Raw genomic sequence first — 20,922 nt, 5'->3', positions numbered from 1 at the left:
TTTTCATTGTATTGTATTGTTCTCTCATGAGCTGTGTCCTTAATAAAGTCTGATTGAAATTGAATATAATAATGAGAAAGTCTAGAGAGGGAGGGAACAGATTGATAATTATGGAAGGTGAATAAATAAAACAAAAATAAAAAATAAGAAAATGACATTCAAAAGATATACCCATTATATACAGTACATTGCAATACTTCAGCTGGATACACGATTTGTGCACTGTGCAAATGACTGCATGCACAGAAGTAATGAGTCTCGTTAATCATACAGAAGTTGGGATATCTATAGTGTGTGTGTATATATATATATATATATATATATATATATATATATATATATATATATATATATATATATATATATATATATATATATATATATATATATATATGAATATAATCATAGTTATATATATTATGTTATAAAATAAATGAATAAATAAATATACAGCAGTGTTATATATTATGTATACATGCAGCATATACTATAAAGTCAGTGGTTCCCTACCTGGAGCAGTTGTAAGAGTACTTGCACTCTGTCTTGTACTTTGGTGGAATCAGTCTGTGACTGAACGAACTGTCCATGTGCAACAATTCACCACAGAGTGGGTGAGAGGGGTTATCTACGGCACTGATTTTGTCCCTCATCCTCTTTGCCACTGCCTCCAGACTGTCTAGCTCCATCTCGACCCCTAGATGTGACCCTCCTGACCGGCTTGTTTAGTCTGCTTGATGACAGAGCATTGGCTGCCACAGACTGATACCTGGTTGTATTTTTAATAAGCATTCCTAAATTATCCTTATCAATGACATGAGACATGTAACTACTGGAGGCAGGGCACAATTGAATGAGATTGTGAGAGCTGAAAAGCAAATACTGCAGATGCATGAGATTAGATGCATCTAATGCTTTGTGTCCCTATAAAGTGGTAATTATCAACAAATACATTGTTTGATGAACAGTAGAACACACGACACTGTGAAATTCTGTGAGGGAGGGGCATATCATCATCAGCAAGTTATTATAAAAATGATACAATAAATATCCAATACATTTTCCTAATCCAGCATGCTTCAGATAAACAACTAAAGTGTAGCAGTATAGGAACATCTCTCTGCCTTTGAGTGCAGTTTAGTAATCCAGAAGCTGTTGACTGTGCTGTGTGATGTCCTCCAGATGGCAGCGTTACTTCACATACAAGGTTTGGCATTTCCTGAAGGAGAGTTACTGCTCAGTTAACGCCATAAATACAATGTGCACAACAACTCATATTAAACTTACTCAAGCAGTCACCGCACCTCTCCTCTCCTACATGGACCTGCAGAAAAGAAGGAACTATGACATAATCTGCAGGTTTCAGCCAACCCATAGACATATGTATATTATATACGCTTTCGTCACTTCAGCCTGTTGCTGCGATATGCAAACGCGTCTGCCATGTTGGACAGAGCAAGACTGTCTGTAAACAAATACAAGTAAACAGGGGAGCTGCAGTTTTTCTGGATAAAAAGCACTATAATGTTTGCATTTCTCATCCAATTTCGATGTGTTGTTCTTATATTCAAAGGTTTATGATCTACGTGGAGTACAAAAAAAAGTTTTGTCCTTAGTTACTTAGAATCTGGATATTTAGGCTATAATTGCTGCTAGATGCTCAAGAGAGGAGTGTGTATCAACATTAGGTTTACAGTACATGAACTGAATTATTTTCCTCTGTTAATACTTGTGGTGACGTCCCTATATAATATAATTTAATGTGTATGAAATGTGCAGAAAGTTTTTTGACATTGTGGAAATGGCTTTTTCTGTCTACGTCCCCAAAATGTTAGCTTTTCTTGTGCTCCAGGTCAGAATACAGCTCATTCACTTTGAAATACTGGGAAAAAATTGAAATAGTGCATCTTTAAGTACTAATAATGAGAAAAATGGAACAAAACTGGCAAATACAAATCAGATAGTGAGAGACTGGCAACCAGTCTACTTTTTATATTTTTATAGCAGTGAAAGCAAACAGATATATAAAAAGACAATCATAAGATCAAATAAAATATGCCCTAATTGATCCCTGGAGGGGAAATTCAAGTGTTACAGCAGTATAAAATATATACATGATATGGTTAAAAAAAAAAAAAAAATTAAAAAAAAAAAATAATACATACATACTAAAACCCTTGGAACGGAACTGTTTTGCACAGCTTTTTTCATGAGTAATTTGGAAATTGTGGAAGACAGACACAACTAATGACAAGAGCAAATAATGATGGTTGTCAGTTCCAAACTGTGTTTTCTGAATGTGCTCCCTGAGAAAAAACACATCCTCTGAACCAGTCTCAGCCCAGACAGATTGATCAAGGACACTGACGGCTTGCCTGATGATGTCTGGTGAATAAACTGCTCAGCTGATCTGACCACCTCCAGAAGAAATCATCAACCCTTCTTTGTTTTTCAGTGTAAGCGAGTGGTAGCTCTCTGGTCAAATGATGCAGGCACAGCATCTGTCACCAAGCCTGCAGGGCACACATCACAGGACAGCTTCCTCAAAATCTGTCGAATGACAAACCCTGATATGTACCCAAGGGCATTGTCCACAAGGCCACCAAAGCGGGTTGGTAGGTAGCTATGGTCACACACAATTGCAGAGATGTTAACAAAAGGGGATGGAAGCTATTCCGTTTCTTCTGCTGCTACAGCAGAGGATATCTCAACAGCAGATAAGGACACAGTCTCATCCTGTGCAGCCACGTTGCTTGGAGAGACATCGCACTGAACCATGAGACAGCAGAAAAATGGCCTGGAACTGGCCTGCAATTGTTATTCCAGTCCCCAAAAAACAAACACACACACACACACAGATGCACTCAACGCTTAATACAGGTATTTGCTCTTTTCAGAAGACTTTTTTGAAAAGTCAATTTGAACACTTCTGAAATCTCTACCTGATGCCCTGATTGAATTGAAGAGGAGCTCCAAGTTTAGCTCCTGGCTAAATCAATAAGTGCAGATATATCGCTGAAATTGTAGCCGTTCAGTATCATCAACATCAGGGTGTCAGTATTGACGATGAACCCCATGACAGACCGGTATCTTTAAAAGAAAATGTTTTTTCAATAAGATCATGGCAAACCAAGATACCTTAAGAGAGCACCAAGTAATTTTGTTCATTAAAAGTTGTAAATGGACTTCCACAAATATCTATGAGATGTGACACAACAACACAAGGTGGCTAAGGCGGTGAACAGTAATAGAACTTTTGCTCCACTGACTTGCAGTGCAGTTGCAGCTGGAACCCAAGAACATAATATATAAAATGAACATCATGTTATATTGAAGAAAACTTGAAACTATTGATTGAGACCATAAATTCATTAGGAAAATGTTTACTGAGGTAATAAATCAAGTGAGAAGTAGGGTCATTTTCTCACAAACTTCTATACAACTGGACTTCTTTATGGAGTCAGTGGAGTCGCCCCCTGCTGGCAATTAGAGAGAATGCAGGTTTAAGTCACTTCCACACTGACGCTTGTTCACAATGCAACTACCCCGATTAAAAAAAGTGTGCACCGCATACAATTTGGGATGAACTCGATGAATCGTTTCTAATATATTTGCATCGGCAAAATCCACTTATTTATATATAATTATTAGTAGAGGCCATATGCCTTTTATATTTAGAAATGTGACCAATAATTTGATATTTAGATTGATTCCCCCTCTCTGAACTGTTTCTAAGTGTGCTAGTAAGCCACAGCTAAATAGCGCTGCCAAATCATTCCGAGTGGAACTCTAGAATTATTGTTCCACATGTCAGAGTAAGTTGATTATTAAACTATTTTGACAGTAATATTTTGGTTCACAGAGCATATGCGTGTAAACTGGAGACAGTGAACATTACACTACAGAGGACTTGTGAAAAGGCCTGTTTGTGAAAGGTCCGAGTGTTTTTTTAGAGGTCAAAAAGAAATAGTATAAATGAAATGCTTACTGAGTTGCAGTACTGGAATATGTAAAGTAAAAATGACACTTTTTTAGTTAATTTATGATTTTCTGTACGCTTACGAAATAAAATCAAACTCTCTACTATAAGGAATTGTAGAGTATCATTCCTTTGCATTGTGTCATATTGCAGTGAGTTGCATTGTGTTGAATCAAATTGTGTTGAATGACAAGGCATTGCAATAGGGAGGAATCGTATCGTATCGCAGTGATAGTTGCTTCATATGTATCTTTACGGCTGGTAATGCATCAAGATGCATATTGCATCGGCCTCAGTGATGGAGATGCACATTCCCCAGAGCCAACAGTGCAGCAGAGAGGCTGCTCTCCACTACTGGAGACATGACGTTCATAACACAACGGAGCCCTCCACCTCCCCTTCATGTTGTTATTCTCATACAGGCAGGAGACTGTAAAATGCTTTCAAATGAATTAATTCATTAATAAATGCAGTTCACTTTTGGCTGCGAACCATTTATCTTATCTACCAGTTATGTTTATATATTCAAACAGTGGCGATAATAAAAATTGATCAGCAATCAATATGGGAATCGATAAAGAATCAGACCAATAAGCAGAATCGATGAGGGCATTGGTATCAATAAAAAATTATCAATTCCCACCCCTACTTATGACATTGTGAGATTGTTTATTGTTTATTAGTTGTGATGTCACTAATCCTGACCGTATGTACATGTCTTATATTGAGAGTTAATATGTTAATATAAAGTGAATAAGACTAACATGTTAGACTGCTGTAGCTCAGATGCACACTCAGCAGACACTGGGTCTGCTGATGTAAGTCCAATATTCACTCTCCTTTTAGCACTGTTTTGGTCTCCACTAATGGCTGAGATAAATATCCAGCACTTTAGCTGCTAAATGCTCCACTATGTTCACCAGCTACTCAACAGCTAACTGTGTTTGCTGTATGGTGCTGAGAAGGTAGTGTATTGTGAGTTTTGAAAGTGTTTTCATTGAAAACAGCTGTCTGCTGCTGCTGGAAATGACTAAACTTTTTTTGGGGGGGGTTGAAAAACAAAAACAACTGAAGGAGGCTAAAAAGCTCTGAGGGGAACTGCAACGTCAAGCGAAAATTCTCTGTGGGTTCATCATTATGAGTCACCTCTTTCATATCATAATTTGCTGTTTGTTCTTTAATGCAGCTTTAAATAAAAATAACCTGAATAACCCATTTTAAGTCTTATATTTAAACAACTTTAAACTATTCCCAGACATCTATAATATCTACCAACACCATGAAAAGCTAAAGCAAAACACACACAACAAGGGACAAAGAGTTTAAAAGATGTCATTTATTGCACTTGTCTGGTGCTGTTGAAACAACTGGAATGATTGTATACTTGAGGCTTCCATACAAAAGCTAATATGCTTTTACTAGGTCAGTGTCTTGGTGGAGGTGGTTGGCGGTGGGGGGTGGCTGGTATAATCCTGTAGCCATGGTCACTTGAGACACACACACACACACACACAGTCTTACTATATCCTTGTAAAGACCAAGTCAAGTCAATTTTATTTGTATAGCCCAATATCACAAATCCCAAATTTGCATCAGGGGGCTTTACAGTCTGTACAGCAATACAACAGCCTCAGTCATTAAACCCTTGATTCAAATAAGGAAAAACTTCCCCCAAAAAAACCCTTAATGGGGAAAAAAATGGAAGAGCAACAGAGGAGAGATCCTTCTCCCAGGATGGACAGATGTGCAATAAACTTCCTTCCCTCTCTCTTTAACTTGTGTCCCAGATTCTGAAGGACTGCTAAAGTATTTTGGGACTCTGGCCAAAAGGTGACCTTACCCAGTGTATCTTGGGAAAATTAGGACTAAAATCATCTGTCCACGATAACACTTAAGCATACAGCATGTTAAGTAGTCAACATTATATGAAGATAGACATTTTTGTCATTTAAAGGTTCATCTGGTACATACAATCGTTTTCCAGCCCCTTAAACAAGCTTGGAAAGTTAAGACACGCTATGAACATGAACTCACTTTTCATTCACATTTAGGATAATGCTAAAGGCCTCGAATTACTTAACTTGAACCTCACTTGAAAAGAAGCATTGGAGAGAGCTTTCTACTAGAGACACTAGGATGACCAATGAAACAAAGGCCTGTAGGACCCATTTAACTTCACTCACATCTAAACTCAGTTCTAAAAGCTTAAAGTCCTTTTACAAATCTAACTTTCACCCTAACCTAACCCCATCTAATCCTTATTCTAATCTTAAATGTGAGGAAGTTCAACTCTAACTTAAAGTTAAAACTAACCCAAACCAATTTTTATCTAAATCTTCAACCTATAAGAATGTTAAACTTAATTTAATGCCTATCCTGATGTACAGTATGCTAATTCTAAAAACTCTAGTGTAGACTATTTTTCTGGTTTGTGTACTTGGATCACAGAATGATTATGATTATTATGATGATTATTCTGTATTGATCTCAAGATGATCCATGTTTGTTTTCTCATGACAGAGAAAATTATTTTATGAGCTAAATTTTGTTTTGTCATCAGTCAAATAATTTCATGTTAATTTCAACATTACTGAAATTATGAAATTCTGAGATTCAAATTCACAAATTTCAATAGATAGGTAGGTAACAGTGACTGCAGCTGCAACCAAAGACAAAGTCACTGAAATACCCCTTCAGTACTAAATTTAAAGTAATTGGGATTGACAGGGTACTTGTGCTAGTCAACATTTACACTATAATTATACCTTTGATTTGACATAAAGAAATCCCTGCAGAAACTACTTCATGTTTGCTAAGTATATATATTAAAAGGCAGGAGAGGGGTACGCAAATCCAAATGAACTCAAGCAATAGGAACAAAAACAAACCATTGATAATTTTTGATTCACTCTAAAATCATGGAAGCAAAAAAGTATGCATTTTATTATTTTTGCCTTAATTATAGATCCCACAAATATTTATCTAATGATCACGAGAAGAAAGTTGGCACCATGAAAAGATAATAAAAATAATTATTCCACAATCCAAAGAAAACAAAACATAATAACTTCCATGGCCTCATTGACCTTCCATACAACCCTAAACTCAAATCCTATCCCTAAACTAGCCATTAATTGAAGGGAGGATTGAGCAAAACGTCTTGTGTAAAACTTAGCTGTGTCCCAGTTCTATACCACACACTCGTTCTTAGCCAAGTTTGGAATCTGTGACAAAATTAAGTGGTCAAATATGTCAATATGCAAACTAAATCTGCTTGATTTTTGAGTGTGGAAACACTATTGTGCCAAAACGCAATGCACAAACGGAGCAGCGCTGGATCAGCAAGCAGACAAAGCAGACAACTGCCTTGGGACCAGGAGCCATTTTTAATGCGAGTCAGCTGATTTTTGGTAATTTAATTAACTGCCATTTCTTTGAGAATGTTCTTGTCTGTGCTGGCTTAAATTTAAGCATGAAAGCTCTGGAAAAAGTTTGGAAGTGGACTTTTCGTTGAGACCATTTTGTCAACTGTTTCAAACATCAGGAATGCTTAAAAAAGTATTAAATCTTCAAGATTAAAGTTGCTTCCTCTTTGGAAGATTTAATTGGCAGTGGCTTTTTCCAAACAGTTTGATTTATATCTGTCGATGCACTCATTGCATCATTTCCCATTAGTACAAAACAGAACAATACATTCAGTTCTTGTATTGTATAACTGCACAGACAGTATACTATGGCAATTATCCTATAATCTGTACTGTGTGCAGTTAGTAAATAGCATGGAATGGGGACACAGCTCTAGTCTTCACAAGGATAAAAGTACAAAAACACATCCACACACACACTTGAGCTCTGTTTATGATGCACTGTGCTGTAGGGCGACCCAGTTTGTACTGAATTGGAATGAATGGCTTTTTTGCTGCCCTTCAGTGTATGAAGGAGCTTTATTTATACTCTATAGTAAACAGAGACTTCCCGCACTGGACGGGCTTGTTGTGTGAACAACATTTGTGCTTGGTGGATGGAGGAGAGGAAGATGATGTTCAAATAAATGAAATATATTCACTTTGTCATAGTGTTTCACTACAGACATTGTTCAAAAATAACATAGAAAGATATTACAATGTAAAGCATTCTCTTCCCATTGACAGGCTTGGACGAGCGTAGCTGAATCACATAAAACATTTCTTTATCATAAAACTTTTTAGAAATCCATTCATACATCTTATGAGCCATAAAATATTACAAATACATATTCTGCCCCAACTATTATACAATATAGAGCGGATGTGATGGTTTAGTACAAGAATTATTCTAGATGTCCTATGTGTTAAAAACAATATTTTCATTGTTGGGCTTGTGGTGAGTTGTGCACTCTCTGTATCAACACTTCCAACACTTTCTTTGGCAGTTTGTGGACTCTTTTAAAAGTGCAACAGAAATCCAAAATCACCCTTCATTCAGACTGATTCGCTCTCTTTACAATAGTACAAGTACAAGCCTGGCTTTATCATTTATATTCTTGTTTTTCACTTTCCTGCTTCAGCCCGAAGCAGTTTCACTTTAAAACATCTTCATCTGGGTTAAAATGGCTTTTCAGATAGGCAACTGTGCATCCATACATCCATAGTATATATCTCTATCTACAAATCAGTGTGTGCTGTACAGTCGTTACACCTCTGTCTGCTTTGCACAGCAATAAACCACAAACAACAGGAGCAGATCTGCAACGGAGTATTAGAGTCACAGTTAGGAGATATCAAGAAGAAAATAGTAATATATTGTGAAAAATGTGGCAAAGTCATGAGAATGAACTTGTCATTTTTGGAGAAAATGTTACACAAATAAAGATAATTTTAGGAGGAAAGTCATAATATTGAGCTGAGTTAAGTCTCAGCTTTACAAGGAAAAAGTCTTAATAATATGATGTAAAGATAAAGAGAATACATCCTCAATTTTACTTTCATTTAAAATTACAACTTAATTTGTAATATTATGAATTTTCCTTCCTTTATTCTTTCAATAGAATTATGACTTAACTCTTACTAACAACTTAATCCATGTGAAATAATAACTTTATTCTTAAGATATTATTATTATTATTATTATTATTATTATTATTATTATTATTATTATTATTATTATTATTATACTATATCTTTTTGTGAAATCATGATTCCATTCGTGTATTATGATTTTTTCTTGTACAATTGCAACTTCATTCTTGAAATATTCCGACTTTTTCCTCAGAATTATAATTACATTTTTGCATTTGTTTTTTTCTCAAAACATTATCACTTTATTCTTGACCTACATTTATTTACTTTCTTTGTAAAATTACGACTTAATTTGACTTTTTATGACTTCCCCTTTTCTCATGATTATTACTTTATTTTCATAACATCACAATTTTTTCACAATTTCAAAATATTACAACTTATACTACTATGACTTTTTCCTCATAAAGTTATGACTTTTTTCTTTTGACATTACTTTTTTTCCCGTAAAATTACAATTTCATTCTCATAATATTATGAGTTTTGTGTAGAAACAATTACTTTATTTTCACATCACTATGATTTTATTTATCCCCAGCAGTGGCGCTATTACTTTGTCATACAGATCACTTCAAGCCACATCGAAAGCAAAAAAGCAAAAAACTAAAAAAAAGCTGAAATATAAGTAGTCTGAAATATACATCTTTTAAACGCCTTCACTTGAGCTGGAATAAGTGTACTGAAGAGGAAAGAGAAGTGGCAGTTGAGCTGTACGTGTGTTTTTGTTTGTTTATACATTTAAGTGATGGTGCATAAAGGTGTATATGTTTGTAACTGATAAAATCCTCTCTTTTTCCATGTGACTATGTTTACGTGTGTACGTATCAGTGTGTGTATGTGTACCTGTATGTCTGTATATCAATGTGTGTGTGTGTGTCAGTGTATGTTCAGTGGTTGAGGTTAAGCAGCAGGCTGGGCAGTGACTTCAGATCCATCTGTGGCAGTAGCCAGAAACAATAGAGCAGCAGCCACAGCAGCAGCAGCAGATATGGCTCCCAGCTGTCACTCCACCTACACACACACACACACACACACACACACACACACACACACACACACACACAGGCAAACACAAGTAGAAAAAGAGAAAAGAGATCAGAACAAGGTCAGCAGACAAAAAACATAAAGAGATCAAAGTGGCGAGCAGCACTGCAGCCACCAGGATCTATTCATTAGTCAAATCAAATCTCATGTTTATCACAAAGTAAATATTCATGATACATTTATTTTGGGTGTTCTCATGTGCTGTGTCCCAATTTAGGGTCCACTTTCTTGGCAGTCTGCATTTCAGCAGTAAGTCTTACTAGGTCGCCAAAACTATTTTACTCTAGAAATGAGAGAAATGCTCTCTGCAGCCCAACAACACCAGCGTATCCATTGCAGCCCCCCCACAATGTTGTTTGACGGGTGCACTGGGTCAGCCCCCGTCAGTTTGGAAATATGTGAACTTGACATATTTACCAGCTGCTTGCCTTCAAGTGAGCATAAATCTATCACATAATCTGGGCCAATAAAAAGCCAGTAGAGGAAGTAAGTAAACTAAGCCAGACATAAATTTCAGTTTGATCTTGTTGTCAGTCTGGTTTAAGAGGGTCATTACAGGTAAATTGAAGATTCTTGATATGGGATGCAGCACAGCAACAAAACCCAAAGACATTCAGTTCACTCTCATAGAGAACTAAAGAAAGCAGAAAATATTCACATTTACGAAGCTGAAATCAGAGAATGTAGACATTCACTGAAAAGAATTAATCAATTACCAAAATAGTTGACAATTAATTTAACTAATCACTGCAGCTCTAATAATATGAGACCGAATTTTACTAATCTGGAAAGTTATCATTACAGCAATAATATCGTTTGTCTAAAACAAGGTGCAGTAAACAGTAGAATTATGCCCATATCTACAGTTATGACATTTCTAGCCACAGAGATTAAGATTTGTTCAGATTTGTGACTGTAAAAACAACCACAGGAAGTGTTGACAATGCTAGTGAGGTTAGCTAACACACACTTGACTTGTTACTCACTAAGGTTTATCTTAAAAAAAAAGATTTAGATGTTTGTAGAGGAAGTTGCCTACAGTTCAGGCAAACATCAAGCTTAAAATATAATGTCACCAAGATGAGCAACACTTCCTGTGGACAGAGGACAGCGTGCCTGCACCCTGGAGTCTGATCACAGCTGTGGAGTCCTGTTTGACAGACATGTTCACTATCTGTTCACTGACTACTAGCTTGTAACCAGTGAACATAGAAGTCATGAAAGCCCCATGCAGGATAGATAACTAAAGCAGGGAAGGAAAAGTTCTTACCAACAATCAGATTCAGCGTCATCAGCTTTTCTGGTCAATGCAGTGACGGCTGTCTGATTGTCCTGTGAGTAGAATAAAACACCAGACACGCACACTCTCAGTATACAGTATCAAAGAGAATATTTATCCAAGGATAGCAATATCTCCACGGAGGAGGAAATGGAGTGTCAAACCAACCATGGCCTCAGTGAAGCGAGCCCCCTTCCTGTGGCGGAGAACTGGAGGGATCTGGCTTTCCTCTTGTCTGCTGGAGATTTTACTGTCGCACCTGAAAGAACGAAATCTGATAGTTTAGGTCTCTACGAGAGAGAGCAGACCCAGGAAATGCCGTGCTAAAAGCTGTCATGAATACTACGATTTATTAATAGAAGTGAACCGAAACAAATAAAAGCCTATTTCAGATTAGTCCCTGCCCCTTTCCTCTATTTTTAATTACAGTGGTTTAATTTGACTACATGATGACAGTAGAGCAGATAGCAGTAGCCTGCAGTATATGGTGCAGATTATTAGCAGGAGCAACCTGCATTGCACTTGAGTGCTGCCACCCACTAGAATACAGAAAGCTGACATCACCGGGCGGCAGACGCAGTAATAACTACGCTGCACTACCCCCACAGTGTGTCATCACTTAAAATGTAAGTGTGTTATGAAGGGATCGTCTAATGGTCAGTATGAACAGGAGGAATAATTACAGCAAAAAAAAAAAAAAAACATGTTTCAATGTTCATTTGGGCTCCTGACTGTTGTTTTAGGACAGACTTGAAAGAGCATAGATTTACATTCTGATGATTTCTGCCCCGGTCGATTTGGCGACACCTGTGGTCACTGGTGGTAACAGCATGTGCTTGATAATAATACAGGTCTCACCACTGACCACCGGGGGCAGCAAACATAACTACGTGTGGCTACTGTGTCAAAAATGGGCTGAGAGGATTCATCTTGTCACACTGTAAGTAAATAAAGACAAATGGAGACCAGATTGTCTGACACAGTAATATTAAACTCATGACAGGACGTGTTCTTCCTTCTTTATTATGTAATATGTGCAGATGCAACAACTTTTATCTTCTGCATCATGTCCAGTAGATGCATGCATCATTTCCTGCAACTCACTTGTGTGTGAATACATAATATAAATCCTATGTGTAACAGTATTTATGTGAGACAGTTACAAAATGTTAATATAAATGAGTGGTTACTGCTGAAAAATGCCGGCCATATATAGTATCATTTTTTTTTACACTAAAAATCTTAGATATTATAATTAAATTCCTCTCTTGAACATGAACAGAATGATGCCCTTGTATAAATTAATTCAACTATATTGGTGTCTGTAATCCTCATCCCCTCTCTTCATGCCACAGTCTGTCTATCCTCATAAGGCCTGCCTTAATTTCCATCACCAGCCTACATAGATAACTTTGTTCAGTACATTTAAGGAAATATGTGAGCAAACTGAGAGAGGCCGGGTCAGAGAAGTCCCATCCATTGCCATAACACTGGTTTCCCCCTGGGTGCAGTGTGTTTTTCAGTTTACCAGGGAACTGACTAAGAATAGAATGCCTACCTCACGGGCTCTGTGTTTTCCCTGGCAGAGCCTGGGCTCTGTAGCTCAGCCTCAGTGTGATCACTGCCATTCAAAGGAACATCACCACCCCAGAGTCCTCCCATCTTCTCCTCAGGCAACAAACACTGTTCCTGGGGTTCAGATGCTTTGTCAATCTCCTGGTTGAGTTTAGGGATCACCTAAAAAAGAACAGGAAGCAAAGAGAGGAAATCTTTTATCGTACTGTTATTGTATCCAGCACTTTTATATTTTGAGGCGTAACAAACATTTCTGCGTTTCAAGAGCAGAAATGCCTTACAACAGCACAAAACACAAAGGACCACTGAAGTTGACGGATATGTCATTGGTATTGCAGGTATTTGTTCATAAACCAAAATATTGCACAAATTGAAATTTTGACCTGATGTTTAAGTTAAGGAACTTTTATGTGTATAGTCATCCATCCAACAATTGTTAAGATTGACTAAAAACTACAAATGTCAACCTCATGGTGGAGCTAGAGGAAAAGTCAGGAGATCACTAAAGTAGTAGGATTCATCGCCTGGGAACCATGCATGTCTCTACAAAATTATTATCAATCTGTAAAAAGGTTGCACCTCTCCCTTTTCACCAAGCCCTGGTTCCCAACATTACCAGTGTTTTTTGTGTTAAATCATTAATTTCAGTCCAATTTTTCATTTTACACAAATACTGGAATATGGCTTTCAGTTGAATAGTTTGTGATTCACAATGTCATTTTATTGTTGAAGGGCTTCAGTCTGCTTAATCAGTGAAAGTGACAACAGTTGTGAATCATTAGCTTTCAAGTTGCTGTAGGAAGGATGAAACTATTCTGTAGTAAATGACATTCTGTATAATTTGGTGCACTCATGGCTGTGTGTGTGTGTGTGTGTGTGTGTGTGTGTGATCACAGAAAATTGTGATTGCCAGCAGTACAAAGAAATCCTACATCAGTGTTATTCTATATGCTTTGAAAGCTTTGTATCAGTGTAGCTCACTCTGTGGTAACCTGAATAGATGGTATGTTCCAGTTAGGTGAGACAGGGGCTGTGTTTGAAATCGCATACTAAGATACTGTCTACTACATACTCAATCAGTATGTACCGCATACTGCCTACTAAATGAAAGATTAAGCATGCCATTACCAGTATACTCAAGCAAGAGAGTCATGTGACTGCATCACATGACTGTATCAATCACAACATTACCTGTCTGAGCTACTGTTGAATGAAAATTGTTTATCACACATCCTTACATCTTCCACTCAATGTGGAATGCTACAGAGACATTAGAGCCAGCGGTAAATTAATAAAGAGCTGCACAGATCAGTACATCAGATTATGTTCTCCCCGGGATGACGACTGACATTGACTGGTCGATCATCTCAGGAGTCGGGCTGCTAGTAGCTGAGATGACCAGCTGGTCACCCGGCCAGCAGCTCCGAAACATCTCCAAAAATGTTGCAGCAAATTTCCAAACAGGTGTTATTTGGATAAATTGACCACATATTGGGAATCTAAATGGTTACTTTCTCACGTTAAAAATATTAAATCTTATTAAAGTCACATATTAGTGACATATAATCCTAGAGTGAAAATTACAACAGCTTTTAGCCTGGCTCAAAATCTCTGCCATTGCACAGTCTGAAGAGAGAGAGAGGTTGAGTATGTCCAGTAAGCTCACATCACATACTCAGAAATTCTTGCTAGTTTAGTATACATGCAGGCATTTCTTGAGCACATAAAATCCACATACTATGTAGTTGCAACGCACTACATACTCACTTTGACGTCATACTTTGAATAAATAGTACTTAGTATGCGTTTCCAAACACAGCGTGAGAAGGAGCGAGGGAGTGAGGGAGAGTAGCCTGCTGTGAGGCTGCACGTTTTATTTATTTACTTGTAGGGTTTTTTGTGTTTTGCTTCAGTTTAACTTATTTTTGTTAAATTTCATTTCATGTTTATTAACATTTTTCTTAATAAACATCGCCTTTTTTGCACATACTCCTGCCTGCCGACCTGCCAATATAATCCAGTGGTTGTTGAGATGTTAAAATTAAAACTGGGTGATAATTATTATTGTTTCAACCTAAATATAATCTTATTGCAACAAACCATTCATATAAGAATACTGTATTTTACAGTTCACGTTCAAATGAATAGTAAGTTAATTTTTTTACCATTATCTATCACAGTGTGACATCTTTAATGATTAAGCATATGTTATTTGAAAATGATGTGATTTTATTCTAGTTGAACATGCACACACACTCAAAAAACATTGGACTCAAACAGAACTGAAGATAATTGTCCCTGTTTCTGTGAATTGTCAAGATTTCTTGCCACTGCTTATAAATAATTCGTTTTCAGGAAATATTTCATAATAACAGATAACTTTAGTATGAACTCATCACACTGACAGGTCCTGAGCTTTCAAAGAGCATCAGTGGTACAGAATGGTGTGATCAGATGATGAATGTCAACAGGTCATCCGGTCGTTAGGTGTGATATTGTGGAAGTGTGAAATGTCACAGTGCTTCATGTTCCTCTTCAGGCAGATGGATCATTACGCACACACACACACACACACACACACACTCTGAAGGCAGTGTTCTCCAAGATGCCACTTACTTTACACTGACAGAAAAAATACAGCAAAACTACCATCAAGAGTAATAGACTTTCGTTGATTTAACTTTAAAATTCGAGTTCCTTTGCTTCTTTGATATCTATTGCATATGCACTGTGTTTCCACTGGCAACCATGATAGGAAACCTGGGAAACAGGTTAAAAATCTTTTTTATCATTCAGCGGATGGAATATTTTGACCCGAATGTATGCTAGTACATAAGAGACACAAACTGGGACTAGTTTTGATCTAGTGTGTTTAGTATCTTAGCATTCCAACATGTTCTACTTAGCACTAAACACAAAGTACAGCTGGGGATGTATATCCATAAGGCTTAATTTATCCCCTAGACTTGACAGCAAATCATTTTACAAGCAGTATAGTCTGTACCAATGCAATGCATCCAAGATTAGTCGATCAAAGTTAATCGCCCAGTTATTTTGATAACTGATTCATCGTTTTGAGTAATTTTTTTTAATAAAGGAAAAAAATCCAGATTTTTAAATGTAAATATTTTGTTCTTTCTTTAGTTCTCTATGACAGTAAACCGGATATCTTTAGGTTGTGGACTGTTGGTCGAGACAAAACAAGACACTTGAGGTTGCGTCTTGGGCTTTGGAAAATAGGGATTCAGTTTTCTGACATTTTATAGACCAAATAACTAATCGATTAATCAAGAAAATAATCAACAGATTAATCAATAATGAAAATAATGATTAGTTGCAGCCCTAGTCAAGATATTTACCTTGTCCTGTTCTTGTAATAAATCCCTTCCATTCCTGAAGTCCTCCTCCAGCAGGTTTAGTGGTTTGTCTTCTGGCAGGGTCTCTGAAGCTGGCGCTGGTTCGAGAGCAGATACACTCAAAACAGAGGGCCAGCTCTGCATTTCATTATCAGGTGGCTCTGTAAACATGGGCTCCTCTTTGTCAGGATAAAACAGATCCATGGGCTCCATAAGGTCACCAACTAGATCCTCTGTGGGAGAACTTCTGTCAAAGTCTGTATAAAACAAATCCATGTCTCTGGACACAACAGTTGGTTCAAAACACAAAGTCCCCATCTTACCATTGGGCTGCACGTTACCTGGATCTGTGTTCTGCTGTGTGGTGGTGGTCAAGTTGACTGGAATGGTGTCTCCTTGTTTGTCTTGGTGTCCATCAGGTTGACCAGTTGAATTTATGTCCTGCTCAGTATTCACAGGATGAGTTTCGGCATCCGTAGAAGACTGACAAATCAAGTCCTTGTCAGTGTCACCTGTCTGAGAGTTATGGTGAGGAGATTCCTGTTCAGCTTCACTTATTTCCATGTTATCTTTAGTGTCTGGCCCAGATATGTCTGCATTTGAAGAATTCCTGATGTCATGTTCATCTGTATCATCCAAATGCCCATCTGTAATTTGCTCCGGAGCTATTTCTTTAACATTTTCTGATATCAGGCCAGAAGAAATCTCAGGAAGGTTGCTGGTATCTTCTTCATTGGAGTCACAACTCAGTTCATCAGGATTTTCAGGGCTGGTGACATCTGTGCCAGTTCCCTTACTTTCAGACGCCTCTGGCTGGGGCACATCTTCATCCCCAACATGATCTTGTCCTTCTGGGCCACATGTTTCCTCTTCATTCTGTTCTTCTGGCTCACTGGAAATGGAGATGAGAGGAATATTTATGTCCACGCATGGATCCTGACTTGGTATTGATTCTCCGCCTTGGTTGGTTGGATGTGTGTTTGCTAAAGCATCACAAGTCTCTGTGCTAATCTTTTCTTGGGGATCTGGGTAGCCTCTTAGAACTCCTTCACTTGCTTCACTTTGTGTTTCTTTGACCCCCTCATCCTCTTCCTTCACAATCTCTGACTCATCTCTTGACTCCTCTCTTTTTTCCTCTAAAGAAGAATCTGTTTTCTGACATTCAGTTTTCACTTCAACCTTTTCAGAATTATTTCTCTCACTCAGACCATCAGTTTGACCATTAAATAGTCCTTCACCGTCCTGCGCATTCCCAGTGACATCCACACCTTCCTTTAAACCTTCCGGTTTTCTGTAAGTACTTGCTTCAACACTGGTCTGCTCTACGAGTTCTTCAATTTGGTCAGGAGGTGGTAGTTCAGTGTTGGGGCTGGGTTGGGATTGGTTAGTTTGATCAGTTTCAAGGAGATCTCCAACACTAGAATTGGCCAGTTGTTCTGCATCACAGAGTCCAAAAGATGGTTCTCTCTCTCTGGGCACTTCATCTTTTTGAGACAGAATTGTATCCATCTGCTTAGAGACTACTTCTTTCTGACCAGGCATCTGTTCTAGTGACAAGTCCTGGTTATGATTCTCAAGGTTTGCCTCTTTCTCTTTGACTTCTTGGTTGTCCTTCTGATTTTTCCCGGTACGCCCTTGGACCTTCTCCTGGGTGCTCTCCAATGAGGTCAATGAGTAAATCCCTTCATCGATATATGACTCAGTAATCGACTGGTCATCGGAGACTCTATCCACTATGGAGGGGACAAATCCTTCATCAAGAGTTGTGACCTCCACAGGAGTGGCACGGTACACATCCCAGGCTGTTCCGCTGTCACACAGTGAACTGTCACTTCGACTCTCACAAAACTTCTCTGGCATCACTCCAAACTCACTCTCCACCCAGGAGTCTGGAGAACTGATAGCTGAATCGCCCATTACTGACTCAGTGTTCACTGACTCAGGCACTGAAGAGCCAGTGGGCGAGTGAGTGTAAGACAGCTGTGGGGAGTTTGAGATTGAGTTGGGTAAGACTTCACTGTCAGGTTCCTTGGGGTCTTCAACCACACTACTTGAGTTGTCATCCATATGGGGGGAATCCATTAAGAAGTCTTCAGTAGACCATGAGCGAGATGCAGCCGGTCTGAAGTGGGGTGACATGGCCCCTCTGTCCTCTGACACAGAGGAAATTAGGATTTTTGGTGGGGGTTGGGCACAGTCCTTCTGGAACATGTAAGACCTCTCCCTCACTCGACTTCTGTAAGCACCATTCCTTGTGTGGTTGAAGTCAGGGTCACGGAAATTGAGTCGACCCATTGAGACACTTCGTTCAATAAGCTTGCAGGGCTCCTCTGGCTGAGAGAGAAACAAAGAAGTTGGCAGAAATCTATCAGTGCTCACCTTCAGAAATGTCTGTTTTGTCAAAATCTGATGTCAGACATATAATCATGCACTGCCAGTAAGGACTTGTACCTCCTCTATGCCAGGGAAGTGCTCCAGGAACTGTGACACATACGTCATGATGGATTGCTCATCTGGTGCGTTGATCATCACATCTGGGCAGATAAAGAACAATTACCACAGTAGCATTTTACATAAAGGCTCCCATGTCAATTAGGCTTCCTCCTAACAGTCATAAGCCCCTTTCAGAGTTGCACTTAATTATGTAAATGTCATGGCAAAATGGCAATTTTACATGTAGGTCTCATGTCTGAATAAAGCCATGAGCCACTTTTTTGTAAAACTCATGATGGTAATCTTACTAGGTTGGCCCTATTAACATTTCTGTAACAGTTCCAACATGGCACAAGTCCAAGCTGAATTCTGTCACATTGACACAAAGACACAGGGAGAGATTTTTACATTGTTGAGCAGCTGTCTCATGTCAAAGGTGTCTGTATAAATAGGTTTTGCTTATTTTTTTACCTCACACATCAGGGCAATAGGACTAAAATAATCAGGAAACTACATTAATCATCAGACAGTCTCCCTGCATTTTCATCTATTCCTGCTCATCCATTTTATATCCATGTGAACAAACAGGAATTAAATGAGAATCACAACCTAATGAATAGTCATTTTCTTAACAATGCTAGGGCACTGTTGCATTCTAAAATTGGGCAGCAGAATTCTATATGTCATGCCGAATAAATTATGAAATTGAGAGCAAAAAAAAATTACAGGGCAATCTACACAGTTTATTCTCGTTATCTAACTATAAGAGATATGTTAAATATGTTTATCTTATGGCTACATTAAAGTCCCCCCCGCTCAAAAATATATTTTTCTTCTTATTCCTACAGTTGGATGTTTGAGCTTCACTGTGTAGAATAATGGTTGTGCAGAGTTTGATACTAGAAGGCTGTTTTCACATTCATCTGCTGAAACTTGAAAGTTTCTCTGTGCTCATCTTAAATCTCAGTTTAACACATGTACAAATGAGCATGAAGTGTTACATCACAACTCAAAATCAAAATCAATCCTGGTCCAATATTTAACTTACACAAGTGTGATGTGGAAACATGCAGCCTCCAGTGTATATACACTGACATTGGACTTCACAGTGAAGTAGAAAAAATCTTGTCAGTTGAACTGGAATGAGTATATTTGCGTATTCATATATTCTGGAATTTTTAATGAGGGAGAAGGAGTAGATGTCATTTTAGGGATTTTATAGTGATAATTATACTTTTTTGTGGAAAAAACATATCAGACACATTATTGCTCCAAAAAGAGGCATTTTTATGTCTTAATACATGTCCGGAGGGGATCTTTAAACAAGTTGCCGTGCCATGAAAACACCTTTCACTTTTGGTTTTCACGTTCATGCTTGGACTCACACATGATTGGAGTATTATTTTATTACAGTATTTTATTTTAGTGGGGTATTTACTGCACTAACTAGATTATTCATGATATCACAGTGTTGTGTACATAGCAAAACCTGGAAGGGACCTAACTACAGAATTTTCAGATTACAATGATGTGTAATAAAAAAACAAGATATTTTCTTGTTACCCTCAGGCTCCAGGAGGCGTGGGATACCCAGGCTGAAGTGGGCTATCCTGAAGGCATCCTCCAGATTCTCCCTGGCACTTCTCAGCAGGGCCTTCCTCATGTCCACAAGGCTGGTGTCAATGGATTTAATGACAGCCAGGAAGGCAAGACCACTTGTCCAGCTCTTCCCAAAGTCCTGCACTGCCACACTGTACCTAGGACAAGACATGTACAATGTCAAAATTGTTATTTTTCAAGACTCCTAAGATTTAATTTAACAATCTTTATATCTTTAATGGCAGACCACACTCACTTGCGTGTTCGCTTCTGCACCCACTGCAGCAGCTTCTTGATGGCCTTGCTGTGTTCTCGCATGGCTGTTGACGCTGACTGTCTCTCGTCTGATGGTGTGCTGCTGAAAGACGTGTCAGAGTCGGAGCTGGTGGGGATGGATGACAGGCTGGAGGAGGAGGGGAACTGGCTCCTGATGTTCCCGGTCAACTCCTTAATCTGGCAAGAGACACAGAATAGGATTATATTCCCCACACTGGCCTGAAGTCCACTGTCCCACTGCTTAATTTAGATGTTAAGTGAAGAGAACATACCATTAATTCTTGGATAAAAAACTGGTATTCACATAATGTTTGGGCCAGAGGGCCA

The 20,922-nt window shown here is 38.2% G+C and overlaps 1 protein-coding gene across 2 annotated transcripts in view; it reads right to left on the bottom strand.

The window, feature by feature from the left end:
- Positions 1 to 5,292: 5,292 nt before the first annotated feature.
- Positions 5,293 to 20,922, bottom strand: part of clmna (calmin a) — a 50,086-nt gene continuing 34,456 nt past the window's right edge. The window contains exons 6-14 of one of the 2 annotated variants that reach the window (XM_044375220.1): positions 20,576 to 20,772; positions 20,284 to 20,477; positions 18,739 to 18,821; positions 16,629 to 18,621; positions 16,291 to 16,520; positions 12,915 to 13,093; positions 11,525 to 11,615; positions 11,348 to 11,409; positions 5,293 to 10,044 (exon numbers count right to left, since the gene is read on the bottom strand). In XM_044375220.1, the coding sequence (XP_044231155.1) occupies positions 9,921 to 10,044; positions 11,348 to 11,409; positions 11,525 to 11,615; positions 12,915 to 13,093; positions 16,291 to 16,520; positions 16,629 to 18,621; positions 18,739 to 18,821; positions 20,284 to 20,477; positions 20,576 to 20,772 (3,153 nt within the window). In that variant the 3' untranslated portion in view covers positions 5,293 to 9,920. Of the gene's footprint in view, positions 10,045 to 11,347; positions 11,410 to 11,524; positions 11,616 to 12,914; positions 13,094 to 16,290; positions 18,622 to 18,738; positions 18,822 to 20,283; positions 20,478 to 20,575; positions 20,773 to 20,922 lie in introns of both variants that reach the window. The other variant, XM_044375219.1, reaches the window with a different exon arrangement.

Source organism: Thunnus albacares, chromosome 15 (genome assembly GCF_914725855.1).
Source record: "Thunnus albacares chromosome 15, fThuAlb1.1, whole genome shotgun sequence".
Taxonomy (NCBI): Eukaryota; Metazoa; Chordata; class Actinopteri; order Scombriformes; family Scombridae; genus Thunnus; species Thunnus albacares.
The sequence above is the reverse complement of the archived record's forward strand: the minus strand, read 5'-3'. Positions and strand labels throughout refer to the sequence as shown.